Genomic DNA, 17,990 nt, shown 5'->3' on the forward strand with positions numbered 1-17,990 from the left:
AAGGCAGAATGGTTCCTCAGAGGACCCCAGTGCTTTGGAATAGGTGATGTGCTGCAACAGGAATGTCATTAATTTACAGGCTGTATTGATAGTGCTGCCAGGACGTAGTTCTCTCCCCCTCCCTAGTCCTGGTAGTCTTAGTAGTCCCCCTAATCTATCTTACATCTTCATTATTGGGGGGGGGGGGGGGGGGGTCCTCACACACACGCTGTCTTTCCCTCCCACCACTGTGCCGGACTTCTTCTCCGGTCGCAGTAGTCTGGGGGAGGTGAACTGGATTGTGGGTAGACCAGGAAGCCGACTCCAGGGCGTCCAATCGGGAAGCCGGGTTGATACCTGGACGATCGATAGCGAGGCGTGCCAGCGTGCCAGCCCTGTGCAGGCTCTCTGCCAGGCTGACAGGGCAGGCGTGGAGCAGATGCCACCTCACGCTCTGCACGAGGGTGCAGTTTAGATGCAGTGCTGTACGTTGGGTTAGGTCACCTTCTAGTTGTGGTCTGTTCTCCGTGTGCTGCTCATGCAGTGTGGCCCTACCGACACACTTCACAACGCTCTGTCTCTGTCGCTGTCTCTTTCATTCTCTGGCTCTGACTCCCTCTCGCTTTCTCGACGTTAAAAGAACACCTTTCTTTTACCACATCCAATTCCATTATTTTAGCTGTAACCTCTAAACACATTATTTTTGTTTAATTTGTTTGATTTGTCCCCCTTTTTGTCTCTCTTTCTCTTCAGCCAAGACAGATGACATCCTGAAAGCCAAGGAGAAGAGAGTGGAGGAGGCCAGGAAGAAGAAGGAGGAAGGTGAGGAATCCTGTGTGCGTGTGCGTGTGTGTGTGTGTGCGTGCGCCAGGCGTGTGTGTGCGCGTGTGTGTGTGTGTGCATGCGTGTGGGTGTGTGTATGAGCATGTCCGGCCCTCAGGTTGTGCAGCCAGTCAGTCAGTCAGACATGTAGACATGGATATGGTGGTGTGTGCAGGTGTTCCTTGCCACTTCCTCTCTCTATTCCTCTCTCTCTGTCTTTCTCTTTCCCTCTTTGACTCACTTTCATTTCTAGTCTCTATCTCTCTCTCCCTGCCTCTCGCTCTCTCAGAGTAATTGTGGGTTTGGTTCAGCAGGCATCTTTCTGACCTTTAAAGTTAGATGACCTTTTAGCCCAATGAAAGGCCGGCCATCAGAAATTAATTAGCCCAGCAAAACCCGCTTTGGTCTTTCACTTCTTGGAGGAAATAATTCAATCTCTCTCCTACACTCTTTCCCACCCTCATTTTTTGCCTGTCAATTCTCTCATTCTATTTTTCATTTCCCTTGCTCCCTCTCTTCACCCTCCCACTATGTGCCGTTTGTCTCTCTCCGTTTTTATTTCCATCCCTCTCTCTCTCCCTCTCTTTTTCCCACTATTTCCATCTTTCCCCCTCTTTCTCGCTCTTTCCCCCTCTCCCTCTCTCTTTCCCTTGTTCTCTCTCTCTCCTTCTCTCCCTTCTCTACCACCCTGCTCTCTCTCTCTCTCTCTCTCTCTCTCTCTCTCTCTCTTGGTGGAAGCATTGCCAAAGTGTTGAGTCAGTATTTTGCTCAGGGCTACGGAGCCCAGCTCCTAGTGAGCCGTGTTTCTTAAGCAAAGTTCACGCTGTAATCTCGCCTTTTTTTTGGAATCAATTGACTCCTTCCCCTCCGCTCAGAGCCACTTCATCCCTCTCCTACTGTTCCTCCTGTGTTAACTAAGGCCCTCTCCAGCCTGCCCTCAGCCCCACTATGTGCAGCACTGCTGCCTGCCAGGCACTGCTTTCATTCCCTGTGTGTGTGTGTGTGTGTGTGTGTGTGCGTGCACGCGCGTGAGTCTCTTTGGCGCGGACAAAAATAAGCGTTTTAGAAGGACTCTTCAAAGTGACCCTGTTGACCCTTTCATCGTCATCACACTTACACACACGCGTGCGCACACACACACACAGAAACACACTCCCTCTCCTCACCGGGCTCTCAATAGAGGAGGTGGGTTGTAGTTAAACAGCGGGTCACAGGGGTCTCCCTGTCTCCCCCTCAGGGGCTCAGTGGTTCAGCCCTACTAGAAAGTTCCAGTTGATCCGCTAAAAAGGCCCAAATGAACAAAGGGAACAGTGCCCACCCCTGCCCCCCCCTCCCCCGCCCCCCACAATGTTCCGGTCCAGACGAGAGCGGTCTGAGGTAGGGCCACTTGGATTCATGTGTTATCTGTGGGCTGAGCGGCTATTATTATTGTGCTGTACACGGTGGAGGGGGGTCTGCCCTATGATCAATATTTGGCCCCCCCGGTCGTCATTTAGCATTCTCTGTTTGAGAGACGCGTTCCTCTCCCTGACTGAGGGCAGGAAGGGCGGTTGAAAGGGAAAGTTAGTGGATGGAGAGACATGGAGAGAGAGAGAGATATCCATTGTCTGTTGTATTTCCGTCCTAGCTAACTGTGTTATTGATCTGCTTTATTTACCCAGATAGGTTATTGAGGAGAGAACACATTCTCTTTAATGATCTCAGAGAAGGTGTTAGAGATGGTGCAAGCTCAGGGGCATTGAGCTAATACACCAGTGTGTTCTGACAAGAATCGGAAGGCCTGCGAGGAAAGTTGTGTGTGTGTGCGCGCGAGGGAGGGAGGGAGGGAGTATATTTGCTAGCCGGAAGGCTAGGGATGCTAGCTGTGTGGTGGTGGTATATCTGGTGGGATATGGTTAGATCTATGTTGGGGTTTCTGGTGGAATCTCTGGGTAAATTTGTTGTTGGATCTTTGATGGGATCTCTAAGGATCCATGGTGGGATCGGTAAGGATCTCTGGTTAGATTTATACTGAGATATCTGGTGGGATATTTGGCTATGGCTATTGGATATGTGCTGACCATATAGATTCTGCCTGAGAGAGACAGTGATGGCATAAAGCCACCTCTGTTTTACACTGACTAAAACAACAAGAAGAAGACCATAGAGAAAGAGGGGAATGGAGAGAGAAGAGGAGACAGAGAAAGAGAGAGATGCATAGGGGGGTAGAGAGAGAACGATTGTTTGCTCTCCAGAGGAAGGATGGAAGAAAGCTTATGTATCAACAATTCAGACAAATCAGGAGTGTGTATTTGTGTGTGTGTGTGTGTGTGGGGGGGAGGGGGGGGGGGGGCTCGCCTCTGCAGATCAAACTGGGCCTCATTAGGACCGTTAATTCCTCCTCTTTTTATGCGCTGTGTCGTTCAGAGGCGCGAGGGGACAGAGGCGAGTCTCCATCCCGTCACTATGGAAATGAATGTCAAATGCTTGATGACCTCGCGGGCGCACACCCACGCCTCTTCAAGGCCTACGCACACTCAGAACACCGCCGTCGCCCATGCATCGGTAGCCCGTGTTAGTCAACCCGATGCCGGCCAGCTATAACGGCTACCGTTCCATGTTTGTTGACGCATATGGTGTGATTCCGGTGTGGATAAAGCGATAGGTTGCAGGTTGCGGTCCACATGCGACTGCTGTCCGCTGCTCCTTCCTCGTCACCTTCAACTGCTGGCTCATTGGAAGATCTTATATTTTAATGGGACGTATAATAGCTTTTTAACCCATATGATTAGGGGGGATATATACTAGGTATTGCTCTTTTGGCATTAAAACGAAATAACAGTTTCCCTAATTACGCGGTGTGTAGGTCGGGTTAGGGGTCCTCTGTGTGTGTGTGTGGGTGTGGGTGTGGGTGTAGGTGTGTGGGTATGTGTGTGTGTGTGTGTGTGTGTGTGTGTGTGTGTGTGTGTGTGTGTGTGTGTGTGTGTGTGTGTGTGTGTGTGTGTGTGTGTGCGTGTTCGGGAATTATAAGGCTATTAGATATTCCGCCAGGCCTCTCCCCCCTCTGCCGACCTCGCATCCATTAACGCCTCATACCGCTCTAACAAGCCCTGTTGTCAATCACCAGCCCCGGCCTAAAGAGCCTCGTGTCTGGGTCTCTGGTCCGGAGCGTTGGACTGAAATAGAGTGAGAAGTAACGGGGGACCAACACAGAGGTCTTTAGCATCTCCAGCCTATTTTGTGCACGGGTAGATTTAGTGCTGTCTGTAGCATCTACATTTATTCGTATCGTTTGATATGTGGCAGTGTAGTCGTGTGGTTATATTCTGCACTAAACGATTTGTCAAATTTAGAATTTGCCGTTTACAATCTCATTACCACACCCGCATGCAAATCATGGCGCGCAACACGGCCGCGCATAACAAATGATTTGATCCGCATTCTAATTGAAAACAATAAATAGTCGTACGGATAACAAGCGCCCCTAATCTTTCATCCTCCCGTTTGTGGCCCTATCTTTACAGCAATAAAAGACCGGAAATGAGAGGAAAGTGAGAGCTCGGTATTGGACATTGATGCTTAATGTAATCTGCCTGGAAATCAAATTATTTGACCTCGAAAGCCTAACAATACAAACTCCTGCTGGACTGCTGTTAAATATTTAGCACCTTCCTGTCATGAATACAAATGACGCGCAAATTAGAATCTACAGGCGCGTGACCCCCGTATCACACCCGGGGAGCGAGAGGGCTCGTGCTGCTTTAAATGTTTTAATTACCGCGGCGCGCGGGGCTGCTCCTGCTTGAAGGACACGTGGAGATATTCAGCACCTGGTAAACACGGGTGATCTCGTGTCTATTATCTCCCGGCATTAAGTCACTCCGAGAGATGCAGGGGTGTTATGAAGAGAGAGAGAAATAGAGGGGAAGAGAGTGATACTCCGTGAATAACGGCTTACATATCATGATTGGCCCTAACACTCTTCAGTGGCTTTTTCACTTTACAGAGACTGTGCGCGCGCGCGTGTGTGTGTTCCCTGTAATATGTCAGGTAGCCTACTGTCTGTTGTCTCCCCATAGACTTGCTGCCGGAGGCTCTGCATTCGCAGCCACGCAGTGTTTCTATTGTGTAGTCTGAGGGAAGATCACTCTCACTGGTTTTGATGTAAGAAAATCTGCTTTGTATTGATCTCAGATCGATCCCGAGAATGCTCTCATCGCTTGTCGTTATTTGCGATGGATTACCTTATTTGTTGCGTTATTATGTTCAACACAATAATAGTACCGAGAACGGTCGGAGGAATATTGAACCGACAGCTAAACTGCTTTTATGTGCGTTATTTGTCCCATCAATTACATAAACGCCATGTTTCCCCCCATTGCAAGAATTCTACTTGAGATTTGTTTTCATGTTGACCAGTGAAAGACAACTCGGCAGCCAACATATTTTCACGTTAAATCCAAAGTAAAGAAACATTTTAGATATGTAGCAGCGCATCCCTGACGCCTCAGACATTTCTATCTCCTTAAATGCTGTTTGATTTGGAGCGGGATAGTGTCGTCCAGCAGACGATATCCTCCTCTTTTCCTCTCTCTATCCCATTCACATTAGCGGTTCCCCCAGGTTGAAATGATTAGTTATGCCTGGCTTGTAAGCACTGAATCAGAGTTATGGACCCTGGGGAAATAAATTTGGCAGGAAATCAGTGTGAGAAGATTTAATTATCACGAGGAGACCTTTCTCTCACTGGCCCACTGAACCCAAACTCCGCGCGCTGGCTGGCTGCAGCCAAACGGTGCCGCGCGGACGCCAGCATTCTCCTCTCCCCAATTTGTTCGCTTGCACAGTGATAAGCCAAGCAATTACTGCTTTATTGATTTTTCATCACCGCAAATTTAAAGTTGATTTTTTTTTCTTTTGAAACGCGACGGTGGGTGATTAGGTGGCCTCCCAGGCGGTTCAGGGGAGAAGTGGAGCGCGTGGCAAATTCTACTAACCCCGACGCGACCCCTGTTGTTACCGGGATAATGTGATGCGGGGACGCCTGCGTGTGACTGTCACAGGGGCAGGCAGGCCACCTATAGGGACGCAAGGGCCAGATGCCTGCACCATATATAATCTACAGCACCGTCTCCACGTGGATGTTTGATTTAAATAGAGCTGTTGGTGCACCAATTCCCGTAATAGCCTAGATTACGCAAAGATTGCGTGCGCATAGCCTTCTGCCGAGCATGGGTCAAATGGACGGATGATTGACAGCAACCTTTCACCCTTGGCGGATCGGTAATCGTTTCACGGGTCACCCCTATCAATTACCCCCGGTGTTTCGCTGGCGATGTTGGCTTGGACAACACACTCTGATGTATTAGAATCTTAACCTTGACAAACAAGGCATCAGGCTCGCACTCCCAAATTCGTGCGGAATGATCGGTTATCTATTTTCCGAAAAATATTTTTTAGATTTTAGTATTTGAATAGAAATAGAAAGCAGTGAATGTGTGTGTTTTTAGTATGTGTGTGTGGACATGGTCACTCTAAAGCCCACCAGTGTGTTCACACACACACACACACACACACACACATACACTGAGCGCTCTGGGTGGCTGGCTGCCATGTGTTCCTGCTAAGGGCTGCCCTCAGACAGAGGTCATGCAGCAGACAGGAGGAGGGTACACACCACTCTGTACAGGAAAACATGGCGTGTGTGTGTGTTTGTACCTTTCTGTAGTTCAGTGCAGGAGGCCCTTGCTCTTGCTTCGGTCAAGTTTCAGTGTGGGAAAGAGTGCTTTGACGTTAAGGTGTGTGTGTGTGTGTGTGGGCGTGGGCGGGCGAGCAGGCGCGAGGGGCTCTTTCACACTTCATCAAGACAGGGCCGGTGGTCCCAGACTGCAGGGTTGTGGTGTGTGTGGGTTGGAGGAGGAACAGAAATGACTTTTGGGGACACTTGGAGGGGAAGGGTCACACCAAGGCCTGCCAGAACTCACACACCACTCTCTCTCACACACACACACACACACACACACATACACACAGACACACACACAGACACACACACACAGACACACTGTAAGAGGGTAGACAAGACTGCGAAAAAAAAAGACAATAGTAAATTATTCGTACTATTTTTCTATTTTTCATATGATTATAATAAAAAATATATATTAGTGCTGTCAAACTATTAAAATATTTAATCGCGATTAATTGTCATAGTTAACTCGCGATTAATCGCAATTAATCGCACATTTTTATCTATTCTAAATGTCCCTTGATTTCTTTTTGTCCCATCATTTTTTTTCTCATTTTAATGCTCATGCAAAAGTGGATCGGATTGCTTAGTGCAGATATTTTTATTTATTGAAAACAACATTGCAAACGCCTGGCTTTGACAAGTGGTATTTCAGACTGGATGTGCCACGATGATAGCTCAGTTCACAACAACAAAGCACACAGATCACTTTGGTCTTGTCAATGGAACCATTTGGCAACTTTTTTAAAGTAAACTTTCCATTCAGAATTTTATTGGCATCCATGTTGGCGTCTCACGCTCGCCCTCCACTCAAAACGTAACGTTAGCCTACTACACTTTAGCCGGCTCGCAAGCCCAAACAAGCGTGTGCGGCGTGCCTGTTTTGTTTCCGGTCTAGCTAGATCCGATGTGGTGTTGTAGTTTTTCTAACGTCAGAAGTTGTTACAACAGCATGTGAAAAGAAAAAAAAGTTTGCTAGGCCAAAAAGAACGTTGATCTTGCGATAAAAAAATGTACGCCGTAAAAATGGGTTTGCGTTAACGCCGTTAATAACGCGTTTAAGTGACAGCAGTACTATATATCTATCTATCTCTCGTGTCCAATCCCCAGTGGTGTGACCAGGTCAGTGCTGAGTTGTTGCCAACACAGACACTCACCTTCTTAGGAGAGCATCTCCTTCTGATGTCACTGAGCTACAAGCTGTGCTGTGTTGTTGTTATTGGCACCTCCCTGCTTCAATAAGCCAGAGTGCAGGGAAGACAGTACAATAATGTATGAAACTGTTTTAACATTATTAGATGACAGTAGAGGTCAGCTAGGGCATGGTGCTTAATCACACACACACACTCACACACACACGGCCATGACCTTTCCTGCTGTGGATTGTCCAAACGAGCATTAAGTTCCGACTGTCTCATAACACACACACACACATACACACATACACACACACTAAGAGAAAAGAGAATTCAATTACTAGCCTCTGTAGAGGGAGGGGAGGCGAGGGGGGGCAGGGGGTTGAGGGTTAGACGTCGACAAGGCTGTAGGTCACTGGCGATGTGTGTCGTTTGTAAATCTAGCCGTTTTCCTGGATTCTGATGACATCATTTTCATTTTAAAGACCGTGCTCCAATTACGTAATGAGTTGTGCCAGTGTTTTCTTAATGACCGGGCCTTCGTAAAAGACCTGCTGACCAGCCCAGCAGGAGAAAGTGGACAGCTCTGCACTTTTCCCCTCGAACACACACACACACATGCACTCTCTTGAACACAGACATATTACAGCTTACTAAACATGGCAGTGAAATGCAGTGAGATAGTGGCCCTGCAGGTTGTGTGTGTAGCTCTGTGACTCAGACACTGACCAGGACGCTGGGTGCAGGAGAGCTCTAATCACCTGATAAACACTGCACCAGAACTGCTCTTATTAAGGCTGTTCAGAACCAAGTACACAAACATCACTCACTTAGATATTACTGACAGACGGGACTTTAGAGCATAACCCTCCCTACGCATACCCGCACACACACACGCGCACACAAACACCCTCTTGCAGATGGGCCGCAGTGGAGTGGCCTGGTCTTGAAGACCTCACCACTCAGCCTGTGAAAGCTTCACTTTTTAATGTGACTCCCTGATGCATCACAGACACAGGCCCTCTGCAGACACACACACACACACTTGCAGACACACACACGCACACATAACCACACAGTTCACACAGACACAACCACCTGGCTCTGGTTACTAACCCCGAGTTCTCTGACCCCCTCCCCCCCCACACACAAACCAGGACCTAGTGGCAAAACACCAGTTGATGTAGGTCAGCGTTGACTGAGGAGGGATGGATGGGGACAAAGGGAGGGTGAGGGAAAAGAGAAGGGGTTGCATAGAGAGACATAGAGAGATGGGGGAGACAAAGGAAGGGGGAGGGTGGTGAGAGTTGGGGGCAGAGAGGGATGGAGAAGTGAGGAGACAGAGAGAGTGGGGGACATGGAGAGCCAGAGAGGGAGGGAGGAGCCAGAGAGAGAGAGCGAGAGAGGAGAGTGATGACTGGAGGGAGATGTTCCAGGAGATGGCTGAGCGGGGCTGCTGTGTTGAGCTGTCATTAGACCAGTGTCAGCCTAATGAATTCATCAGCCTCCTTATTGAGTGGTGAGAGAGGAGACAGAACGAACGAGGGAGAGGGAGAGAGGGAGGGAGACTAGGACAGACTAGGGGGTGAGAGAGCAACGGGGAAGAGGGAGGTGGATTAGAGGGTGAGGGAGGGGGAAAGGGAGGATGGTCTATGGGGGAGGGGGGGGGACCCTCAGGCTAGAAAGCTGCAACACTCCATGGTATCTAACTCAAAATGAGTGTGCGCACGGCGACACCTGTAACTGGAGTCCTGGTCCCCTTCTTCATCAGGAGGGGGGGGGGGGCTGACGTGTCATGATGAATGTGACAGGAGTCAAGCGGGGGTAGGGGGGTACAGTCCGTAGAGAGCTGTGATAAGATAGGTGAGGGGCCGCAGGGAATGGTTTAGCACGCGTCGGTTTTGCAAGGGGACGCGTGTGTGTGACACGTGTGTGGGTGTGTGTGTTGTGGGTTATGGGTTATGTGTCTCAAGGGGATCTTGTGATGCTGTAGCGTCATTAGAGCATCTCAGCCACCTGCTGTGACAGTGGGCGTCCCCTCATACTTTCTCTCCCTCACACACACACACACACACACACACACACACACACGTGCGGGATAGTTCCCCTGTGGGACCAGTTGGGACATCTGGACCATGCTGCTTTCTGGGTCTCCTCTGCCTGACCCCTGACCCCTGTCACTGTGGCCAATCACACGTCAGCAGTCTAAGCAGCCTGCCTACCACAGCCACATCTCAGGCCAACACACACATCTGCAGCGCTACACACACCTCTCACACCAAACACACACAAACCTCTCACACCAAACACGCACACACCTCCCACACCAAACAGACACACACTTAAGGGAACTTGAGGTACGAATGCTTTGGAACCATTCTGTTGGTTTGGCTGCAAGAAGTAGATCAAATCAAGCACACTTGGAGAAATATATATATATATATATATATATAATTTGTTATTATTATTCTGTAAATGTATAGATTTTTTGCTGCATGGCCATGGCCTTTTATAAGATCCATCTTATCTTTACTTCAGTTAATTCCGTCTCTTTCTCTCTTCCTTGTCCTGCTAGTTCTTCTGTTCTCTCCCTCCCCTTCTCCCTCCCTCCTCACTGTGATCTCATCAGTCAATGCCCTTAGCTGCAGGGGATTCGTTATGCAAATATTGACGTGCAGCTTTGGCCTGGTAGCTATCAATTGAAATCAGCTAATCGATGGGTCTAATAGCTGCTCATTAGGAACTAGATGCATTCTCAGGGCCAGCATCGGAAGCTGTCAGACCCTTAATCAATGCAGTCTTGCACTATTACCTGAGCAAGGCGCAGACATCTTTCTAATAACCGGGCTTGGTCTGGACCCTTCTCTACTCCTCTAAGCTGTCTGGCTGACTGGCTGACTGGCTGTCTGTCTGACTGTCTGACTGGCTGTCTGACTGGCTGACTGGCTGTCTGGCTGGCTGACTGGCTGTCTGGATGACTGGCTGTCTGGCTGTCTGGATGACTGGCTGACAGGCTGACTGGGTGGGTGGGTTGCTGAAAGGTCTCCTTTGGTCTCTTCTCCTTTTCCCTGGCCTGACTAGCTTTCTGGGTATAGGGCAGGGTTTAGCTTGGCAAAACATGATCAGAATTAATTAATCAATTCAGTGCTGGTAGTCTACACTTCACTGATCTACTTTAGCACACCCAGAGACACACCTCTGGACTTAAAGAGTCCAGTTAAACAGCAGGACTGGATCTGCTGCATCCACTGAACCAGAACCAGAGCAACAGTGTCAACTTAACTATGGTACGGCCCCAGCTCTGAGATAAGCACAGCATCTGATGGCAGTGTGTGTGTGAGGAGGGGGGAGGGGCTGTGGGTGGACTGATCTCCAGGGTAGCATACACACAGCGGTGGACCACAGATGCAGACCACAGGGGATAGAGCCAGAGTCCTGGGGGGGAGGATGAACCTCTGTTTAACACCATAAGCAAGCTGGCTGTGTGTGTGTGTGTGTGTGTGTGTGTGTGTGTGTGTGTGTGTGTGTGTGTGTGTGTGTGTGTGTGTGTGTGTGTGTGTGTGTGTGTGTGTGTGTGTGTGTGTGTGTGTGGATAGGGCTGGATGTGTGTGTGTGTGTGTTGTGAGGCGAGGTGAGGATGTTCAGTGCTGCTGTGCTGGGCTCCACAGCTGAATCATTAGAGTGCAGGTTATTGGAAACGCGGGAGATGAAGGAGGAAAGAAGCGGCAGAAGATCAGACTACAAAGCATTACTCGAGGTTTTACAAGGCCAGCCGGCAACAATAGACCCGTAATTTATGAGCTCAGCGTAAAAGAATAGCATAATTGCATTAAAAATTAATGGTAACGAGCCCTTAAACGGGGAGGGAGGTTATTAAGGAAGTGTGTATTCATCTGGTGCTGCCTGACTGATGGCTACTGGCTTGATTAATGGCTTAATTTCTATCAATTAGCAGCAAAAAACCTCCTGTGAGACCCGGGCCAAATTGGGCATTGAATTACACATCTAACTATGGGAGGGGGGGGGCACACATTATTGAAACCTGGGACACCAAGGGACTGTGTGTGTGTGTATGTGTGTGCCCTTGCCTGGTCCTAAATTGAGTTTATTGGTGTTTACTTCCCTTGTTACTGCTGGGATCTGTTCTGGCTGTCTGAAGGGGTGGAATCACTCTCCCAGTCCCACCTGGAGAAGTGCAATCACTCACCTGAGGTGCACTTGATCTGGTACAACCGCTACAATTAAACCGATGGAACGACTCCCAGCAGTGGAAAGGCAATTGGATAATCAAACTCACCTCAAATACTGTTAAACACTGTAAAGGATTTTAAAGACTAGCCTACAGTGTTTTTGGTTTGTTTACAGTCCTTATTCCTCTTCGTCCATTAAGTTAGCAGCACAACTGTTTGCCCCCAACGCATCCCCGCTTTTGTTCAGTTGAACACATCAATTAAATACCCTCTCTCCCTGTCTTTCTGCAATATAATTCTATCCAGAACACCGTAAAATTTTGCCTTAATTTGCGACCGACCTCGATACAACAAGCAGTTACTTTCCGTTATTTATTCCCCACACAAACACATATACAACAAGCGCCGCGGCAATTCAGCAGCTCGCTTGCACGGTCAATTACTGGAATTAATCAGCGGCCGTGATCTATTCGGCCTCACTGGCGCTGATTGACAAACTGGGAACGAAAGTCAAGTTTACGGAGACACTTTGGGCGCTTGCGTGACGATGTGTTGTTGAATAGCGCCCTCAGCTGACGGCAGGGCGACACTGCTATCACGATGTCATACTGTATACTCACCTTTCTCTCTGTCTCTTTTTCTCTCTGCCAAACAGCGAAAGCTCAGGAAATGTGCTTCCATTGGTCGGTTTGATTTTCTCTCTCTCTTCTGTCTTCTTAATCAATGAAGTAGACCAACAGCTCTTTAGGGGAACAATACTCTATTGATTCACACACACTCTCTCTCATCAAGAGCCTGTCCAACTCATTTTGGTAATGAGTTTGCAAGTGAGTTTTCTTACCATCCCACTCACTCACCCGTGCACAAGAGGTTACACACACCCACACACACGCATACACACACACACTCCCAGCTGAAGAGGATGATCCATAACTGCTGGGGTAATGTTTAATTAAGAAATATGGGTTTTAAATGAATGACAGCTTCCAACAATTCCTTTTAGTTGGGACTTCCTCTTTAGGTCACTGTGATTACAGAAGCAGAGTTAAAGTTATTTTAAACTACCGTTAGATGACAGTAGTCTAGGATGAAAGATTTTTCTTCGAGACGCTCTTACTGAGTTGCTGGTTACGCTGTAATTGTTTGTCCTTCTTTAGATCTCTTTCTCCCCCTCCTCCTCTCCACTGTTCTCCCCTTGCCCACTTCTCCATCCCTCTCTCTTTCTATTTGTCCTCTGGTTTTTCTTTCTTCTCACTCCATCTCCGACAGCAGTGTGCCCCTAATGCGGTGACAATTGACTGGGCCAGCTAAATTAATTTGCCAGATAATGTGTCAATATTAAATATCCAGTTTGACCTCCAGAGTAGTGGAGAGCTCTCAGAAGCAGCTATTGATTTCTGCCTGTCTGGATCTCGCCAGGCCTTCTCTCAGGTCCATTAGATTTGATTTTGCTATGAAACACATATCTTCCCTCCGCTGGCATCTGACAAACAGCATATGGAAGTCATTTTATCTACCAATAATGTGTTTGTCAAAAAGGCAGAGTCTTTAATGGATTCCTGCCGAGCAGCGCGGACTGTCTCCAGCTGACCGCTTCATGTGTGTGTGTGTTGGTGTGTGAGTTTGGGGGGGGGGGGTGCTCAGAAGACAAGTAGAGATGGAGGGCAGGGACGACGGATCAGTTGTTGATCAGTGGAAGGTTTTAGCGGTGATGTGTGTGTTATAGCGGAAGGTTTTAGTGTGTGTTATATAGTCACCCATTAAACCCAGGTGTGGATTGTGGCATGTAATGATGTGTGTGTAATGATGTGTGTGTGTGTGTGTAGGGATGTGTGTGTGTGTAGGGATGTGTGTGTGTGTGTAGGGATGTGTCACATTGCTGCAAACACTAACCAAATGAAAAACTGGAACAAATATTCATTTATTCATTAAACAGCCGGCCATGCAAGATCTGCTGTGACAGCTTCTCTGTGCCACTTAATGGATGAAATTAATTCCTGCCATTAGACCAAACTGGTGTGTGTGTGTGTGTGTGTGTGTGAATCCTCTCATATATGGGTGAATATGCACACCATGTTTTCATGTCACAGCATGTGTGTGTGTGTGTGTGTGTGTGTGTGTGTGTGTGTGTGTGTGTGTGTGTGTGTGTGTGTGTGTGTGTGTGTGTGTGTGTGTGTGTGTGTGTCGCTTACGCATGTGTGAGTGTGTTGTCTATGTGTGTGTGTGTATCTGAGTGTGTAGCTTACGCGTGTGTGAGTGGGTAGCCAACAGATGTGTTTTTGTAGCTGTTTGTGTGAGTGTATTGTACTGAGTGCCTAACCTACCTGTGTGTGTGTGTGTGCATGCGACTTGAGTGTGTAGCCGACCTGCGTGTGTGCTTTCCTATTTCGGGGCCCCGTCGCCTCTCTCACTGGATCTGAAGTGGAAGCGTGCGTGGCTGGGATTGACAGGCGGAGCGAGGGAGGCGTGCAGGGGAGGAGGAACGAGTGGGGAAGAGAGGGATGAATATGGACGGATCAGTCAAAAGATTGACAGCCGTAGAATAATAACAGCATTCAGCCTCTCGTTCAGCCTCCTTTCTGTCGCTAACTTTCCAGACGATCAGATCCCTGTCCTCCTACGCCATAGACAAATTTAAACAGTTTTATATTAAGAAAATATTCTCCGTAGATGTTCAGATGGATTGACTTTGCGGGTAACTTGAATGAATGGGTCCTGTTATAGCAGGCGTTTAGCAGGAGATGACATGCTGCTGGGGTTTGTTCTCTGCACGACAGCCTGACTACCTGCCTTTATTGTGGAACTGTCTGTCTCTCTCTGTCTGCCTGTCTGTCTATTTGTTTCTACTCTTTCTTCTTGCTTTTCTGCTTTCTTCTCTCTCTCTCTCTTCCCCCTCTCTCTGTCTGGATCTCTCTCTCTCTCTCTTCCCCCTCTCTCTGTCTGGAGCTATCTCTCTCTCTCCTTAAGGATCAGATCAGGGCATCTCTTAGCGGATGTCAGGCAGCATTAGCCAGCAGAGACACAGGCTGATGCTCCCCAGGCAGTTCACTTCTTCAGACGTAGGCTGGCCCCTCTGTAAATTTGACAGGGGACAGGTGACAACCCCATATTGTGTGTGTGGATGTGTGTGACTTCCCTCCTGTATTCAATATATTTAGTTTGACGTGTATATTCTGTAAGTGCGTACTCATGTGTGTGTAGAGCTGCTTACTGCGTGTGTATTCACGAGCGTGTGACCTCCCTATATATGTGTGTGTGTGTGTGTGTGACCTCCCTGTGTGTGTATTCATGCGCATTTGACGTCCCTGTGTGTGTGTGTGTGTTTGTGTTTCAGAGGGCACGTCTCTGGCAGAACAAGTGAGAAGGATAAAGGACATTGAGGCCATCGAGAGTGATTCCTTTGTTCCTCAGGCTTTCAAATCATCCCGAGATGGTTTAAAGGTGCGTCTCTTTCTCCCCCCCTCCCTCTCTCCCTCCCTGGGTCTCTTATTGAATTCCCCTCCCCAGTGTTCCCAGGTCCACAGACGGAGCCGACCCAATCAAGCCTCCTATTCAGGGCCGCTTGGCTCCTCCGTCTGTTGGAGAGCGAGACGCTCCGGCTCTTCTGCCGCCCTCGCCACGGAAACGAGAAGGGCGCCACAAAAGAGACGGGCCCCCGTCTGCCTCTCATTGTCTCTGTCTCTCTCCCTTTCTCCCTGTCTCTGGTTCAATTCTCTCTCTCTTTCTTTCCCTCTGCCACTCTGTCTCTCTACTTCCGTCACGATCTGCCTCTGTTCCTCATCCCCTTGTCTCTCCAACCCTTTCTCTCATTTTCTCCGTCCATCTCTTCCCTCCCCCCTGCCTTTAATGGGGGCATGAGAAGCTGATTCTTTTGTTTTCTGGACTTCTCCTCTCCTTTTCTGTCTTGAGTTCCTCTCTTGCCCCCGGTCCAGATGAGGACTCTGTCTGACTGTGTTTGATCGGCTCACTGCCAGACCTGAGCGCATACTGCCTCCTGCTGGACACATACCACACCACACCCTTCATACCTAGCAGAGCAGTCTGTGCGTGTCAACATGTGCATGTATGTGTGTTAACCTGTGTGTGTGTGTGTGTGTGTCCAGGCTGAGCCCGTGGAGGTGAAGCAGGAGCCAGAGTCAGAGCTCCAGGAGGAGGAGGTGGCCTGTCTCCCTACAGCCATCCTCTACAACGACACCCACACCCTGGCCCACCCCGCCGTGCGTACTCACCACCACACCCACAGCACCGGCTGCTCTTTCATAAGAGGGGATATGAACCCGCAAGCCCCCTTGATTTGCAGTCAAATGCTCTGCCACGAAGCTATAGCTATTCCATGGTGATCTGATCACATGGGGTGTGTGTGTATGTGTGGGGGGGGGGGGGGTAGAAGAGAGAGTGAGGGGTGGAAGGAAAGGGGGGTTGGGGGTGCATGCAAGTGGGGTCTGGAGTTAAGGAGAGCCGGGATGGATGGGAGAGGGGGGGGGAGCTGAAGGGAATGAGGGGGTTTAGGAACAGAGAGGAGAGGGGGAGCCCAGACTGTAATGTATGAGTGTGAGGAAGTCATCCATCTCTGGATGGGAAACTGAGTTAGTCCTGAAGCATGCAGATCACCCCCCCCACACACACACACACACACACACACACACCGACAGCCTGATCTATGGCAGCAATATGCCCTAGGCGGGCACTAACCAATTAGGACTGATGATTCCCATTACCCCCGGCAACCGAGCACTTGTCACCCTGGGCTCATTACCACGGCGACAGCGAGACAGGCCCCGCTCCGACATGCATTGCGCGTGTTGAATCTAACACGCAGATAACACGCCTATGGATCCATAAGCTGGCATGTTACTCACTACACACATGTCTAAGTGTGAAGAGGGTGGGGAGTTAGGCCAGAGATGAGGAAGAGCTTGTCACACACACACACACACTCACTCAGATAGTGTTCGGATGTGATTGAGGCTATTGCTCATGCATCGCCACACACATGGCTCCCACACACACACGCGTAAGCCTTCACAGACACGTACACAGACGAATGCACACACTCACACACACATATTGAATCTCGGAATGATGCGTGTCTCCACTGCTTGTGTTTGTCACACTCTGCTACATCCTGTCTCTACCAGTAGAATGTACTCAGGCTTTCCAATAAATCATGTTAATAAACACACTGCACGTCTGTCAGAGCAGACTCTCTCTCACAAACACACACATGCACTCGCATACACACACACACAGACACACACTGTCTCTGACACAAACACATCCACACAGTTTGCTGCAGTTTGTGCTGTCGTATGCTAGGTGGCCTAGCCTGTGTCATCACATGCTGCTGACCCCCGGCCCTCACTCAGGACTGACCCAGGGGTCAGTGGGGCGGGGCTGACACTCCTGTGCCAGCTTCATCATGACCGTCCTGCCGGGCAGGGCAGGGCACTGACTCACACATCCTGGGTGTCAACCTGGAGGAGGAGGAGAGGGGGAGGGGGAGGGAGTGGGAGGGGGTGGGGTTAGCGTGGTGGTAGGAGAGAGGGAACCGGGTGGAGGCAGATAACCACCACCAGCATGGACGTGAGTTGGTTATACATGTACCCATTTGTCACTTCATCTCTATGTGCTGTAAAGATGTGTGTTTGTTTTTGTGTGTGTTTGTGTGTGTGTGTTTCTCTCCAGTTGTTTGTGGAAAAGGAGAAGGCTGAGGAGATGTGGCTTGCTAGGCTGGTGTCTATGCGACAGGAGAGGCTCATGGGAAGTCCTGTTCCGTGAGAAGCTCCATCCTGGTCCTGGCCCTGGTCCATTCTTCCATGTCTAGCTATGGTCTAGTTTAGTTTGACATCTCAGATCTGCTGTGTTGAGGTTGTGGGGGTGGGGTATGTTTTTGTCTTTTGAAACTGTTTTATGATTTTTCCTTTGATTTGTAATAAACTTCAACAAATGGGACCCAGTTGTGTGTGAGTCATAAGAGGGAGATGATGATGATGATGATGATGATGTTGATGGTGGTGATGAAGAAGGCTGACTGTATCCTGTCTGACTTGTCAGACTGGCTGTAAGTATGGCTGGGCTGCGGGCACAAACCCACTCGGCTATTTGTGGTGTGACCACGTGCTTGATTTATAACAGGAC

General features: G+C 49.1%; 1 protein-coding gene across 1 annotated transcript; it reads left to right on the forward strand.

The window, feature by feature from the left end:
• The first annotated feature begins 8 nt into the window (after positions 1-8).
• On the forward strand, positions 9-17,804 carry rsrc1 (arginine/serine-rich coiled-coil 1). Its single transcript, XM_047035939.1, has 6 exons — positions 9-43; positions 256-443; positions 733-801; positions 15,187-15,293; positions 15,956-16,069; positions 17,538-17,804. The coding sequence occupies exons 1-6, from the start codon at positions 9-11 to the stop codon at positions 17,628-17,630; spliced, it is 606 nt and encodes a 201-aa protein (XP_046891895.1). The 3' UTR covers positions 17,631-17,804.
• Positions 17,805-17,990: the final 186 nt, after the last annotated feature.

Source organism: Hypomesus transpacificus, chromosome 15 (assembly GCF_021917145.1).
Source record: "Hypomesus transpacificus isolate Combined female chromosome 15, fHypTra1, whole genome shotgun sequence".
Lineage (NCBI taxonomy): Eukaryota > Metazoa > Chordata > Actinopteri > Osmeriformes > Osmeridae > Hypomesus > Hypomesus transpacificus.